Below are 15,495 nucleotides of genomic sequence, written 5' to 3' on the forward strand. Positions count from 1 at the left end.
CCTATAGTAAAGTAAGTAAGTAAGTAAAATGTATTTATATAGCACTTTTCACAGGCAGGGGCCACAAAGTGCTTCACAAACAGGGTTTAAAACATCACAAGCAACAAACAGACAGTACAGAGATCATAGCAGCCCTAAAAGAGACCAACCAAAAGCCTGGACAAATAAAAACGTCCCCAGTTGACTCTTGAAAGTGTCGGAGTCACATTGAACGAGCATCCAATAGGCCGACGTGGATTGACGTCTCGGAGGTAGTGTCCGTGTTGCGGAGCGGGACTGGACGAAGGCACATCCAGCGGTCACGTGAGCTCCAGCTGGTCCACGCTGGAAAAGCCGGCATAAACACGGAAGTAGGCGATGGCGATGAAAACCCCTGATCATGGCTCCAGCACTGTGAAGGGTCCAGGACACCTGTTGAAGCGCGGGGCAGGCGGCAGCGAGGACATGCCGACGCAGGAACCGAGCGTGGTCCCGGCAGCCGAAGACGACGGAGCCCCCGGCAGCCGCAGCACGCCCTCGCTTCACTTGGATACCGGACCGAGAGCCTCTTTTTCTGGATCTCCTGCGGGTCCTACCCGGCACCCGATACAGCACCAAGTAGTCAGGTGAGACGGGATCGATTTCAAACGGAGGCAGAAATGCCTGTTTGTAACGGTCCCAGGTATGAAACATGTCCTCCAATGACTCTTTGATACGAAATAAAGAGTCCCGATCATAGGTTAGTAAAGCCAGGACACGTCCATTTGTCATCTGGGCTGCAAAGATCACATATAGTGAAAAAAATAATCATCAATAATCTACAAAACAGAGAGCGAACCGTGGCAATGCCAGTCACAGGCGCCAGTACGGTTTGGTCTCCATAGACTAAAGAGATATTTACAGATAGATAGATAATACTGTTTGGAGCTAATTGAGCTTTACTTGTTCATTTATCTCTGTTTGAGAAATCTCTGTTTGCTTTCAGTATTTTGTTTGTAATTCAGAAATTTAACACTAGGTGGAGCCAGGTGTGCCAATGTATGAATAATGAAAGATATGGAAAGTTCTGTTGATGTTCGGACATTGTTAAGGACAGAACGTGTCCCCCTCTTATCAGGCAGGAGGTTACACATGTATTTATTATCTATACTTTGTTTGTTTACTTCATCAGTGTGCACCACCTCCCATCGGTTTTAGACCATATTGGAGCCGGAGCGTGACGTCACAACGTGTTTAGTCTGTACAGAGGCTTTCTGCACGCGCAGCTAATTAATGACGTGACTCTTGACGTCACAGAACGAGCCAACCGAGGTTATAAGTAGAGGCTCTTTCAAATCAAAAATTAAAAAGAACTCTCTGGGGCCTTGAGTTGCAGGGGGTCAGGGCCTCTATGGGGAGCTTGCATGTTCTTCCCTTGAGGCGTGGGTTTCCTCCCACAATCATCAAAACATGCACTTTAGATAGGAGGGCGAGTTGGTTGGATGGTCCGAGTGGTCCATCCGTCTGACACCAACATAACCTGCAGCATGCACACGCACGCACGCGCACCCAAACCCAAAGGGCTGGCTGGGTGGTGCGGTGGTGTTCGTGCCATAACACCCAGGGAGCTGCGTGTTCAGACCCAGCTGGCGCACCCCCGCACTCTGCAGGAGGCGCTGGAGCTGGCGTTGGAGAGGGAGATTATTGGAGGGCCCGCAGGATGTGACCACAATGGCGGTGGACCTGCTGTGAGATCTGCGGTTCAAGTGAATCCAGGTTGGCCACATCAGCGTGAGGTGCCCTAGGCGGGCTGATGATCAGGGAAACGGCCCAGGGTCTGCGTAGACGGGACGATGCAGACCCTTGCCCCTGTGTCCCGCATTGCCCCGTGTACGGACGGCGGAGCCCAGCAACACAGACGGGGGAACCTGGCTCCACTCCCTCCAAAAGCAGATGACACCATTGAGTCTGCAAGGGTGGTGGGCTGGACTCACTCGGGACAACTTCTGCCATGTCCCTGTTACCCTGGCGGAGACCCAGCGCATAGCCAGGGGTGACGACTCGATTGACACGTTATCAGGCTTCTGCAGAGCTTGATGACAACACATTGGTTTAAAGCAGGTGTGTTAGAGCAGGGAGACATCTAAAAGTCAGAGGAAGCCGGCCCTCCAGGACTGGAGTTTGACACCTGTGACCTAATGCTTATCTACTCACCACTTCCACAATGGTTGGTAGGTAGGTAGGTACACAGGTTGTGGGTTAGATGTAGTCTAGAAAAGTGAATGGATGGACAGGGCTGTAGATGAAATGGCCTTTGACTGATAAACAGCGACCAGAGAATTGTTTCATCACCACTCCTCTCTGGGTCTTAAAATCCATTTGACCTACTCTGGACTTTGTGTAACTTCATTCTATTTTTCTGACCCTCTACCTGCATGTTTGTTTGTCACCCCTGGACACATCAGCTCTTTTAATGTCAATCCACTTACAGCGAGACAACAATTATCTGTTCATCTAACATTAAATGTTTTGAGAGATAAAATGAAGACACGATTCTCAGCCAGTTTTAATCTCTTATCTCTTTATTCATTGGTGCCGTGGTGCATTCAGGGACCCGGAGCAGCCACCAGAACCTCCCCCAGCAGGATCAACAGAGCTTTTTACAGGAACAAAAAATAGATATTCAACAGAACTTCAAGAGATGGAAACAGAGGGCGTTGTCAGCTAAGTATTTAAACGTCAAAGTGAAGATCGTCACATTTCTGTTTCTCAGCTTAGAATATTTCAATTTACTCGAGGTTGTTCTATTACTTTTAAATACCACGACTCTGAGTGACGTCTGATCTTTAGCAGAGTGCTGTTCTTCAGTCAAACCTGGATGTTAAAGCAGGAGTAGAAGGCCCTGATTGGACCAAAAGTACTGGAGGTCCTGCAGGATTGTTGACCCCCCCTTTTTTTAGGTAAACAGTAACAGACTATAAAGATTAACTCAGCGTATTAAGAGCTGATTAAGTAACTAAGGAGTTTGTTTGTTTGGCTTCTTAACAAACCATAAATCAGCATGTTGAAGTCAAGACTTCTGCAGAAGGAATAAAACAAGCTGAGAGTTTGATTCAGACGAGGCGTCACCACACGCTGAGAGGGGGAAGAGGAACATCAGAGGAGGGATCTTTATATTAGCATCTTATTAACAATCAAATCACACTTCACTCAAAACAAACAAACATTTTTCTATCTGGGTGAATATGACAGATAATCGTCTACTGAGCAACATTCATACATGTGATTTCCACTCTAAGCAGAGGCTACAGAGATGACGACATGCAGAGGGAGGGAGGAAAGAGAAGAAGTCGGAATAAAAACAGAAATATGAAAATGGAAAGATGAAGATGTGAAAAACAAATATAAGTTGACGAACATTGACAGAGTGAGACACGGGGATTCAAGACATTAGTTCTAGGTTTTCTTGATATATGTAATTTTTTTTGTTTTTTTTTACATTTCTGTAATATTGTTTTTGTGTTGAACAAATATAATTATTAAGATAGTAGCAGCAGCACGTTTTTTAGTTTTTAAATGTTTAAACTTTTTTTGGGCTCTGTTTTTCCCGGCTGAGGGGACGATGGCGGCTGACCTCGGGACGACTGAGCAGCTCGGGGTCGTTTGTACTGAAACCAAAACCGTCTTCACCACTGAAACCGTCTTTATCAGCGTCCACTTTGTGTGACCAACGTGAACGTTCTCTTGGCGTGCCACGCTTTTCTCTGATGAGCAACCTTTCCACAGGAGCTGCCTTTATATTGCTTTAATGCAAATGAGAACCTTGAGTACAAGTCGTCTCTTTCATTGTTGCTGGGGCAGTTGCCCATCGCTGCTGCCTCATTTGTGGACTTGAATTTGAAAAATAAAGATGGCGAGCGCGTGAAGGCGGTTTTGGTTCCTGTTTGGTCTCTAGGAGGCACTGACTGGCTGCAGAGGCGGGCAGGGGGAACGGCTGCCTTCCTGTCTGGATAACAGGACACTGCAGACACCCAGACCTCCTCCTCCTCCTTCTGTTGCTGGCGCCCCCGCTGCAGGTGTCGCCCCCTCCTGGACGGCTGTGGAAGTAACGTCTTCGTTGTAGAGTCGTTTGATGCCGTCGAAGAACTCATCTACCTCCATCTCCTCCACCTGGACACACAGACGGTTATGTAGCGACGGGCTTTTGAAGATGGGACTTAAATGGGGACAATTTATCAGCTTTTTGCATCAAGCCTCAAGTGGACACTTGAGGTATTGCAGTCTGCAAGTGTGGAAGAGAGAAAGAGAGAGATGGTGGTACCTTGCGTTTGGAGGAGGATTTGCAGCGCAGTGTGACCTTCTGCAGGTGGTTAAGTTGGTGGAAGTTTTTGGGTGGAGAGAGCAGCTCTGGGATGTCAGTGGAGGAGCCAGGTGTTATTTGCTCCTGTGGAGCAGCGGTGATGACGGCGTGGTCCCTAGAAGACTCGGCGGTGGAGTTTCTGATCCCTGGAGAAGATACAGAAATGCTTGAATAGTTAAAGGACCGACTCCAGACACACACATGTTCACACCTGGGACTAGACTTTGATGTGGAAAACCTCGGGCAGCGTCCCTTTAACGTACCCAGTGTGCAGCAGCGGAGTGTGGGGTCCTGGTCCGGAGGCTGCAGGCTGGTCGGGCTCTGCAGGGGTTGGTAGATGTAGACAGTGTTGGGAGGCAGGGAAGCCTTAAGTGTGGACAGACTACGAGCCACCAGCTCTCGGCTTCGAATCAACTCGGAGCTGTCGATCTGAGAGACAAGAAGAGGAGGGAGGGATAACAGACGAGACTTATTCAGATAAAAAGTTTTGGTTTTTATGCTCATCCAGAGAAGCTGGTGGATTGATGTCTAAATCAGCGTGCTCTAAATTAAAGCTCAAAGAGATAAACTGAAGAATCAACAATCACTGAAATGATGAGTCTCGTTGTTAAGATCAACAACCACGATGTCAGCGCTCCTGACCTTCCTGTGTACAATAAACAGCAAACATTCATCTCCCCAAGATGACAAACAGCTTGAGGACAAATATGCAAGTATCATTTATTGACTTTTGGATCTAAAGAAGGAGCAGGGAAGGCAAACACAGGAGAGATCACCGAAAAAAAACAAACTCTTTGTAGTTTCAGTTTGTTCAAGCGCTGTGTAAATATGACCTCCTCTGTTCTGACTCTGAATCACTTCGACTGCCTGTTTAGCGCCCTCTGCTGGGCTGACCCCGCACTGCATTAGTCTTCTCATTCAGCGACTCGTACTAAATACGTTTACCTGAGCGGATGAGTTAAAGCGGAGTAAAAAGAGATTTTGAAGCTCAGTGTGCTGTTGGTTTTGGACAGCTGAAGAGACAGGAAACGTCGGGAGGAGAGAGAGAGAGCGGAGGACGACATGCAGGAAGGGGCAGAGGTCAGATTCAAACCCACGGCCGCTGCAATGAGGACTACAGCCTCTTTACATGGGGCGTGCAACATGACCCCCTTGAGTTTCCTTTTCAAGTTTCAGATTTTTTTTTTTAAGATTTTATTTTCAAGTTGACGTCTTTTCTTGATCTTTCTTTGAGCCTTCTGTGCTGCTGCTGATCCAAACGGAACACTTGCAGATTGACTTGGGTACCTGTGCCTTCTTCAGCAGCTCGATGGTGAGAGCCAGCCAGTCAGGACAGCAGGTCTCCAGCTCCAGAGTGATGAGGGCCAAGGCCAGCATGGATCCTCTCAGCTACGGGAGCACATGAGGGTCAAACTTGGTCAGTTTTCAGGCAGGTGGAAAAAAAGCAGCTTTGCTTTTAGTTGACAGCAGCAGAGCAGAGATTTCCACAGGGATGAAGTGAAGGTGTGTGTGTGTGTGTGTGTACCTGTACGAGTGTGTGGTCAGACAGACACTGGTAGAGCCGTCGAGTGAGCATGGACAGGTGCTGAGAGCGGTTCAGTCCCAACATGGAGTCCAAAAACCCAGAACGACACGACAACACCATCGCATGGAACTGTGAGGAAGAAACGCCATTACTACAAGGTACTGAGTCTATTTCATATAGTCTGAACGTTTGGGGCTGGACATGTGCTGCCATGAATCCATGACTGAGTTGCATGCTGTGTTTGAGCTCGTGTCTCATTGCGTTAAGATTGCACTTCACCTCCGCTGGTCACTCGTTGACTTCGAGGACTCTTTCAGTGAACAGAGCGCTCCACGAGCTCTCTTTACTGAACTGTATATCACCGCTTCTTTAAACGCATGACTACGACCTGATGAGGGAGAGAAGCTGCCAGTCTGATCTGTGTCGTGTCCCAGCACAGCTCAACATTTCCATACACATGAGGAGGGTGATGGTGGCTGCTTCTGCACTTCCAGTCATGGCGCTGCTTGTGTCAGCGGTTTATTCTGGCTTATTGATCACACCAGTCTATGTGTAGTCAACTTTTTAAATGGAGAAAAAAAAAGTGTGTTCGATGGAGGGAATTTTATGGTAGTTGCTCATGATAATAGCAGGGAAAAAGGCAGACGTGTTGAGAACGTCTAAGGAAAGGCTGAAATCCCAAAAAGAAGCTACAACTGTCTGAAAATTAACTGATTTACATTCGACTCCTGAACATGACATCGTTCCACTCATTGCTTATTCTGGAGGGAAGCTCCTTTAATAACAAACAAAATATCATGCAGAGAGAGGTACAAAGTCAGGTGCAGTAACATCTCTTTAACACCAGGTGGCACATGCTGCACTGAATGAATAAGGCTCAAACACAAACAAGAGAAAGCTAGAGAATAATATCAGATAATATGAGACACAGTGAAGGTTGCATATGTGTGTGTGTGTGTGTGTGTGTATAAAAGACGTACAATGTGCAGGAAGTCCAGTGCTGTGGCGGTGTGCAGATCCCAGTTCAGTTTGTCCAGGATGAGACGCTCCATCCTCAGGATCTCTGCAGAGGAGCAGCCACAGCTGCTGGAGTCAACCAGCTCCTTCAGAGAGGGCACACACTGACACACACACACACACACACACACACACACACACACACACACACACACAGTGAGAATTCAGTTAACGTCACATGATTGATCCTCTGTGATCTAAAATAACCAGAAACACTTGAAAGAGCGACTGATCCAAGCTGTTTTGTGCTTCGATTTGAAGTTTTAAAAAGTATGAATAAGAAAAGAAAATCAGTTCATTTTTTACGCTCCTCCCCTCGATATTTCCCTCTCTCTGTGTCGTGCACTCTCATTGGCTTTCAGCTGTTGCTGCAGTCAAAACAAATGTGTCTGTACCAGATTTAGGTGTTTTTAACTGCGACATATCTCTCAGGTGTTTGTGAAGCTTCAATGGATCACTCGATTCCTGTGTGTGAAATTTACTCAACAAAAACTGCTGATCAGAGCAGTTCACCTCTCATCCGAGGCTTTGTATCAAACATGCGGCTTACACGAAGCTCTACTTTCTGATGTGTGTGTGTGTGTGCGTGCGTGTGTGCGTGCGTGCGTGCGTGTGTGTGTGCGTGCATGCGTGCTCACCTCGTCTTCCTCGCAGGTCTTGGCAGCCAGGAAGAAGGCGGCGATGGCGATGCAGCGGAGGTACTTTGGACGAGCCTGAAGACAAACAGTCAGGTTAACACCACAGATCTGATCCATGAACACTTGAGCTGCTGAATGTGATTCAGTTGTCGGGATGCTGAGAGACATTTTCATTCAGCATGGCCGTTTTGGACGCCCCTGGGTTTCCCAGATATGAGAGCAGTTATCAGGTCAACAGGTGTTGCAGCGATGGAAGCGGGCAGTGGAACTGCTTCAGATAGAAGTGATTGGACCAGATAAAAACCAAACAAGAATTTCCCCCTCAGGAATTAAAAAAAGCATTTAAAATAAATCAAAAAGATCGAGTCAGTCGATGTGTTTGGTCCTCCTTAACTTGAGATGTGCTGCCTTCATATTGTTTTTGAACATTACATCATATCCCCTTACTTTACTTTTTCATCTCAGTGCTATCGTTTAATCTTCCTGATGTTGTGTGCTGTGTTTCTGTTCAGAAAAATAAAAAGTCATGGTAGCAGTTTTTATCACTGATGTAGGTCGGGATCACTAAATCATAGGACAGTCTAAACTGTATAAGACGTCCGTGATGAACTTCAGTCTGAAGTGAGTCTTTATCAGGAGCACACAGAGTCCAGGGCCCTGATAGTCTCACAGCGTTTCACTCCACAGCTACAAACATGAACTTTCTGTCTGTGGAGTGCAGCACACTTTGTCTAACTACCCTTTTTTTCCCGTCTTTAAAGATTTATTTTGGGCTTTTTATGTCTTTATTAAAGATCTAGGACACACAAGATAAGAGACCGAACTCAGGCAGGAAGAGAAAGAGAGAAAAATGATGTGTCAGGAAAACAGACACAGGCCTGATTTGAACCCGCACTGGCACAAGAGAGCATGAAGGTAGCTCAACAAAACCAGAAAACATGGTATGATCGTAAAGCCAGAGAGCGAAGCTTCAAACCAGGCCAAAAGGTTCTCCTACTCCTCCCCACATCTGACAGCAAACTCCTCTCCAAGTGGTACGGTCCCTATGAAATCACCAGAAAAGTGGGTAAGCTCACATATGAACTGTTTATGCCTGACAGAACCAAAAAGCACCAGACATTTCATGTGAACTTGTTAAAAGAATTTCAGTCTCGCCAGGAAGCTGTCCCTCAACTGTTGATCCGGGCAGTACAGGATGAAGACATGCCAGAGAAATTCATACCGGGAAGCCTGGGTGAGTCATCTGTGATCGACACATCACACCTTTCTATTTCTCAGCAGAAAGAGGTGACTCCACTTATTGACCCAGAGCTCTTCAAAGACACCCCGGGCTACACTGACCTGGTACAGCACAACATCCGGCTGAAGGTGGAGGCGCCACCACGTCAGAAGAGCTACAGAATCCCAGAGCGACTGGTGTCGGTGCTGAAGAAGGAGATCAAATTGATGCTTGAACTCGGTATAATTGAGGTATCCAGTAGTGACTGGTGCAGTCCAGTGGTTCTAGTACCAAAGAAAGATGGCTCACTGAGATTTTGCATAGACTTTCGTTACTTGAATGCTGTGTCATTGTGTGACCCGTACCCCATGCCCAGGATTGATGAGCTGGTGGAGCGAGTGGGACGAGCCGAATACATCTCCACCTTAGACCTGAGCAAGGGCTACTGGCAAGTGGCACTGGCATCTGAGGCCCGTGAACTGACAGCATTCAAAACTCCATTTGGTATGTACCAATTTCGGGTTATGCCATTTGGGCTCCAGGGGGCGCCCGCTACGTTTCAAAGGCTAATGGACTATGTGCTGAGAGATGTTTCAGAGTTTGCAGCTGCATATCTGGACGACGTGGTGATCTACAGCCAAACCTGGGAAGAACACATGTATCATCTTCAACGAGTCCTGCAGTGCATCAAAGCAGCTGGCCTAACCATCAACCCACAGAAATGCTGTCTGGCTCAGAGCGAAGTGGAGTACCTCGGGTTCGTGATTGGCCATGGAAAGCTCAGACCTCAGGTGGGAAAAATGGAGGCAATCCATTCTTTCCCCATCCCAACCACAAAGAAGAAAGTGAAGAGTTTCATTGGTCTGGTGGGCTGGTACAGGAAATTCATTCCTCGCTTTTCAGATCGTGCAGCTGTTCTCCACGATCTCACCAAAGATGTATCACCAAGAAAGGTAAAATGGAGTGATCAATGTGACCTTGCTTTCAGGGATCTCAAGGAAGCCATAAATGTATACACAGTGCTGCAGACCCCTGATTTCAACCAACCGTTTATTCTGCAAACGGATGCATCAGGTGTGGGCCTTGGTGGAGTTCTGTTGCAGGAGGTGGATGGAGAGGAGGCCTGTTGCCTTTTTGAGCCGAAAACTTCTTGACAGAGAGACCAGATATTCAACCGTGGAGAAAGAGTGCTTGGCCATGAAGTGGGCAATCGAGTCACTGAGGTACTATTTGTTGGGGCGACACTTCAGCTTGGAAACTGACCATCGTGCGCTTCAGTGGCTCCACAAAATGAAAGACTCCAACACTAGAATCGCTGGTTGGTACCTGGCTCTACAACCTTACAGCTTCACTGTCTTCTACAAGGCGGGCAAGTCCAATACGGTGGCTGACTCTCTCTCTAGGGTTCATGAAAGTTAGAGGTGCGTGGCCCTAAAAGAGGGGGGAGGGAATGTAATGGAGCTATGTCCATTACCAGGGATAAAAGGTGTTCCAGCCAAAAGAGTCCCTGGGGAAAGAGAAGAAGAGAGAAGGTTCCGGCCTAACGAGGACCAGCTGGTATAAAAGCAGCACACTCACTCTGCCAGGGGGAGGCTAGGGTGAGGTGCTGCGGGGCATGCTGCCAGACATGTTGTTTTTAAAATTGTTTGTTTTGTTATTTCGTAAATAAATGTCACCTAGGTGAACATGAAGAAGCCTCAGCTCTACTTTGTCCTCCAGAAACGCAGTATAGGCTATCCGTGACCTGACGAATGTCACAGTTCCCAACAGTATTTTTTGAGGCTCTACGTATTTAAACATCTTTTTGAATGTCTGCCCTTGCAGTTTTAAGTCAAATAAACACACATTCCTAAGAAAGGTCTCACTGAAGTTCTGTGGCAGATCAGTGTTTTCATTCATTGGTGTTTCGTTTGGACTCTGGGGAGCATCTTCACGTGCACCGACAACAGAAGACTGAGAAATGTTTTTTCTGAATGTCACTTATGCTTTCAATGGAGCATGCTCTATGTTTCCTGGACATATGAGCAGTGAATGACGATTTCACAGTAAATGTATTTTTACAACCAGTTACTGAGAAGACAATGGGGTTCATTTCTATGAACTCTACAATGCAGCACGTAGCCCCTCGTTGTCTCTAGTGTTTTGCTGCAAAACCCGCAAGTAATCATTTTTAGCAAACTAAACTGACAAATAACATGGACTAATGTTGGAGAAAATGGCACTTTTTCCCTCCCATACAAATTTAATTAATGGAGAAAAAAATGGACAATATAGTGTTTTACAGTGAAAACGAAAGCTAATCCTACAGAGGCACAAAACCAGATATTTAATTATTTCCTCTAATAAGCACTACCCCGACAAAGCACTAGAAAAAAAGCTCAGTTAAGTTCGCCATGAAAACTCACATGATGCCCGTCTGCTGTAAGCGCGAAATACACGTAGAAAAAAAACGTCGACTTCTCTTGCTAGCTTGGCTGTACACACAAGAACGCCTATTGCACAATTGCAAAGCAAAGCCCCATGAAAAATCCGAACATAAGGATTTTAGCAACAAACACGCTGAATAACAAAATGCTAGCTTAGAGTCAGCGCCAATTTACATTACGTGTGTGTGTTTTGGTGCCAAAGAATCAGCTAATTTTACCTCAAAACTGCCCAGTCGAGTTAGCCCCGCCAGTCAGTGTTTTAACTGCGCTCACAAACAGAGGTAGTATTTTATTTATCTTACAGGTGACTTTAGTAATTGAGCAGAACAATTTTATACAACGTCAATGTTATACTTACAAGTATTACGTCATCGCAGCTCCAAGTGTTGTTTTTCTTTCGCAGCTCCAAGTTGTAGCAGCATGAGGCCGTGACGCACAGAGCAGTAGACACAGACCTGCATGAAATGCCAGGCTGGGCACGAGCTACTTTGAAAAGCGAGTACCGCATCCTCTCGCGATGGTTCAGTGGTGCAATGAAATAAATGTTTTTCCCATAGACTGTTTTTCCACAGTGGATGTTATTAGCCATAATTTCATAACCATCTATGGTGCACTTACCTGGAGAAAACAACATTGATGACAACATTAAACTTAATTTAAATACAGTCTTTTACATTGTTATTCAGTAATTCAGGAATATTTTAGTTTAACACTGTGGTGATGTTTGAAACACTTCTAAGTTATTTTGTCACTTAGGGACAAAATTGTTAAATTGTTTAAAAATATAAACTACAAGCCTCTTTATATATTTTATGAAATGCAGAGTGACGAATCACAAATGGTCAAAGCTGGCCTGCCATAAGGTTCTGTTTTTCGAATAAATAAATCACGTAATGAAAATAAGAAATTATAATGATGTATGCTGTTTGTTGTTGTTGTTGTAGTTCTTTTTAACATAAGACAAAGTGAAAGGGAATTTGGTATAGTTATCATTTTGCATCTAAACAATGCAACACAACACTGGCCCATGGCTCCCAATGACAATCTCCATTTGTAATCCTTCAACTTTACAGCTCTAACCTATTTATTTTCCCTTTAAAGTAGTTTGCAATGTGCATTATACAAATGATCATGCTAAACAGTTTCTTTCTGTAAAAAAGAAATAACTTGACCAAAAAAAAAGCATTTTAACACTCTCATGTTGTAGTTTTAACTGTACTGTATTGTTTTTTGTATTACAGGTCTTCTTAGTTAAAGTTACATTAGTATGTAGATTCTACAAAGAAATGTGATTATGTTCACATATTTTTGCTTTAAAATTAACAGTTGGGTTTAGTTCTGTATTTCACAAAATATTTCAGTCAATTGAACATTGTTTTGTTGTTTTCCTGTTTACATGTTTTTACTGTCATGATTTTACAGCACTTTACTGTCAATTTTACAATCTTTTTTACAAGGCCCGAAAGTGGCTCATGACCATGGACTGTAAAATGACCCATGAGTGGATGGCAGGAATGTCCATATCGCGAGTGGCTCCTGTTTTCTTTCATTAACGAGTTAATTTCTTGAGGAAAAAAACCCAGATTTGACTTAATGCATGAAAGCCGGAGTGTCAACCCAGAGATAAATTATAATAATAATAAAAACAGGAATGTAGCGGTCACAGGAGAACACTGTACGTTTGTCTGCTTAGGGGTCAGTACTTTATGTAAATGTCATTAAAATAACTTTTGTTGTTTGAACAAATACGAGAGGGTCGATTTGTCCCGTAGAGAGTGGTTCACACGAAACACATAATCAACTACTGACTTTACAACATGAACCGTTACACTGTCCCCCCCTTACTGAATCCCTCGCCCCGAGGGATCACAAACAAAGTCCCTGAGGCGACCCGGGGGCCTTTTCCGTCTCCAGGGCCGAGTCGTCACCCCTGGCTATGCGCTGGGTCTCCGCCAGTGTAACAGGGACATGGCAGAAGTTTTCCCGAGTGAGTCCAGCCCACCACCCTTGCAGACTCAATGGTGTCATCTGCTTTTGGAGGGAGTGGAGCCAGGTTCCCCCGTCTGTGTTGCTGGGCTCCGCCGTCCGTACACGGGGCAATGCGGGACACAGGGGCAAGGGTCTGCATCGTCCCGTCTACGCAGACCCTGGGCCGTTTCCCTGATCATCAGCCCGCCTAGGGCACCTCACGCTGATGTGGCCAACCTGGATTCACTTGAACCGCAGATCTCACAGCAGGTCCACCGCCATTGTGGTCACATCCTGCGGGCCCTCCAATAATCTCCCTCTCCAACGCCAGCTCCAGCGCCTCCTGCAGAGTGCGGGGGTGCGCCAGCTGGGTCTGAACACGCAGCTCCCTGGGTGTTATGGCACGAACACCACCGCACCACCTCCGCACCACCCAGCCAGCCCTTTGGGTTTGGGTGCGCGTGCGTGCGTGTGCATGCTGCTATGTTGGTGTCAGACGGATGGACCACTCGGACCATCCAACCAACTCGCCCTCCTATCTAAAGTGCATGTTTTGATGATTGTGGGAGGAAGCCGGATTACCCGTGAACCCACACCTCAAGGGAAGAACATGCAAACTCCCCATAGAGGCCCCCCTGGAACACAAGGCCCCAGAGAGTTCTTTTAAATTTTTGGTTTGAAAGAGCCTCTACTTATAACCTCGGTTGGCTTGTTCTGTGACGTCAAGAGTCACGTCATTAATCAGCCTGCAGAAAGCCTCTGTACAGTCTCAACACGTTGTGACGTCACGCTCCGGCTCCAGTATGGTCTAAAACCGATGGGAGGTGGTGCACACATAAAGGTGCTCCTAAGTTGTGACATCACTAAAGCAGTCCACATTTCAATGCTTTAATGAGCCAAACTTAAAGAAAGCTTGTGGTGAACGATCAGCTACTTAGAGGAGCTTACCCATATTATAGAAGATTATTATTAATACTGTGAGCCATATCGATAAGTGAGATGCTATTATTTGACGGCATCTTATAATGATGTGTCTGAACCTAATGATGTTTCTCACAGACTGGGAGGGGCTAAGAGAGTTTAGTGCAAATCAAATAAATGTCTTTAAAATAATAAACAACAACATAACATCAAACACGACTGCAAGATGTGCTCCAAATTATTTAGACTGGCTGTGAATCATATTTTGTTGAGCATGAATGGGTGACCTGTGTATAGTCACTGAACTATTTCACAGTGAGGGCAATAAACTGATGAAGTAAACAAACAAAGTATAGATAATAAATACATGTGTAACCTCCTGCCTGATAAGAGGGGGACACGTTCTGTCCTTAACAATGTCCGAACATCAACAGAACTTTCCATATCTTTCATTATTCATACATTGGCACACCTGGCTCCACCTAGTGTTACATTTCTGAATTACAAACAAAATATTCAAAGCAAACAGATTTCTCAAACCGAGATAAATGAACAAGTAAAGCCCAATTAGCTCCAAACAGTATTATCTATCTATCTTTGTAAATATCTCTTTAGTCTATGTTTCTATAGGCTATATGTTGGTTTGCATATTTTGTACCTGTGCTTCCGTGCGCGTGTATCTGTGCTTACACGTACAGCTATTTGGTTGGATGGTCGGATTCGTCCGTGCGCGCGCGCACACACACACACACGCGCGCACACACACATGCACACGCTGCACTCTATGTTGGTGTCCGATAGACGGACGAATCCAACCACCCAACCAGCCCTGTGTGTTTGGGTGCGCGTGTGTGTTTCGTCTGGTTGGTTACATGGTCGGATTCGTTTGTCCGCCTACACACACAAGCTGTAGGCTGCAAGTTATGTTGGTGTCAGACAGATGGACCACTCGGACCATCCAACCAACAAGCCCTGTGTGTGTGTTTGTGCAGGCTGGTTGGTCTGACGGTCGGATTCATCTGTCCGTCGCACACCAACATAGCCTGCAGCCTGCAGCGTGTGTGTAGGCTCCAGGCTGCAGGTTATGTTGGTGTCAGAGGGACGAACTACTTCGACCATCCAACCAACTAGCCCTCCTATCTAAAGTGCATGTTTTGATGATTGTGGGGGGAAACCCACGCCTCAAGGGAAGAACACGCAAACTCCCCACAGAGGCCCCGACCCCCCTGGAACACAAGGTCCCAGAGAGTTCGTAAGTGTTTGCAGGCTGGTTGGTCGGATTCGTCCGTCGATCGGACACCAACATAGTGTGCAGGCAGCCTGCACCCAGCACGCACACACACATGCTGGAGGCTGCACTATGTTGGTGTCAGAGGGACGAACCACTTGGACCATCCAACCAACTAGCCCTCCTATCTAAAGTGCATGTTTTGATGATTGTGGGAGGAAGCCGGATTACCCGT

The 15,495-nt window shown here is 46.1% G+C and overlaps 2 protein-coding genes across 2 annotated transcripts; one reads left to right on the forward strand and one right to left on the reverse strand.

Moving 5' to 3' along the window:
- Positions 1-3,703: 3,703 nt before the first annotated feature.
- LOC306837514 (cyclin-I-like) lies at positions 3,704-7,630 on the reverse strand. The gene is made up of 7 exons (XM_079365246.1): positions 7,499-7,630; positions 6,824-6,964; positions 5,844-5,972; positions 5,606-5,707; positions 4,582-4,747; positions 4,280-4,464; positions 3,704-4,128 (listed from the first exon to the last, which is right to left on the reverse strand). Exons 1-7 carry the CDS (start codon positions 7,613-7,615, stop codon positions 3,910-3,912), a joined length of 1,059 nt encoding a protein of 352 aa, XP_079221372.1. The 5' UTR covers positions 7,616-7,630; the 3' UTR covers positions 3,704-3,909.
- A 787-nt stretch (positions 7,631-8,417) lies between these two features.
- On the forward strand, positions 8,418-9,248 carry LOC306837127 (uncharacterized protein). The gene is made up of 3 exons (XM_079364648.1): positions 8,418-8,564; positions 8,648-8,968; positions 9,094-9,248. Exons 1-3 carry the CDS (start codon positions 8,442-8,444, stop codon positions 9,097-9,099), a joined length of 450 nt encoding a protein of 149 aa, XP_079220774.1. The 5' UTR covers positions 8,418-8,441; the 3' UTR covers positions 9,100-9,248.
- Positions 9,249-15,495: the final 6,247 nt, after the last annotated feature.

This window comes from Symphodus melops (assembly GCF_947650265.1).
Source record: "Symphodus melops genome assembly, chromosome: 16".
In the NCBI taxonomy this organism is placed as follows: Eukaryota; Metazoa; Chordata; class Actinopteri; order Labriformes; family Labridae; genus Symphodus; species Symphodus melops.

Bases quoted from the DNA above. Each gene is read 5' to 3' on its own strand.
- LOC306837514 (XM_079365246.1), bottom strand. From the start codon at position 7,615: ATGGATCAGATCTGTGGTGTTAACCTGACTGTTTGTCTTCAGGCTCGT. The intron at 5,708-5,843 runs GTACACACACAC...GTGCTCCCGTAG, and splicing joins CTGACCACACACTCGTACAG to CTGAGAGGATCCATGCTGGC. The intron at 4,129-4,279 runs GTACCACCATCT...CTGTGTGTCCAG, and splicing joins AATCCTCCTCCAAACGCAAG to GTGGAGGAGATGGAGGTAGA.
- LOC306837127 (XM_079364648.1), top strand. From the start codon at position 8,442: ATGATCGTAAAGCCAGAGAGCGAAGCTTCAAACCAGGCCAAAAGGTTC. The intron at 8,565-8,647 runs GTAAGCTCACAT...AAAGAATTTCAG, and splicing joins TGAAATCACCAGAAAAGTGG to TCTCGCCAGGAAGCTGTCCC.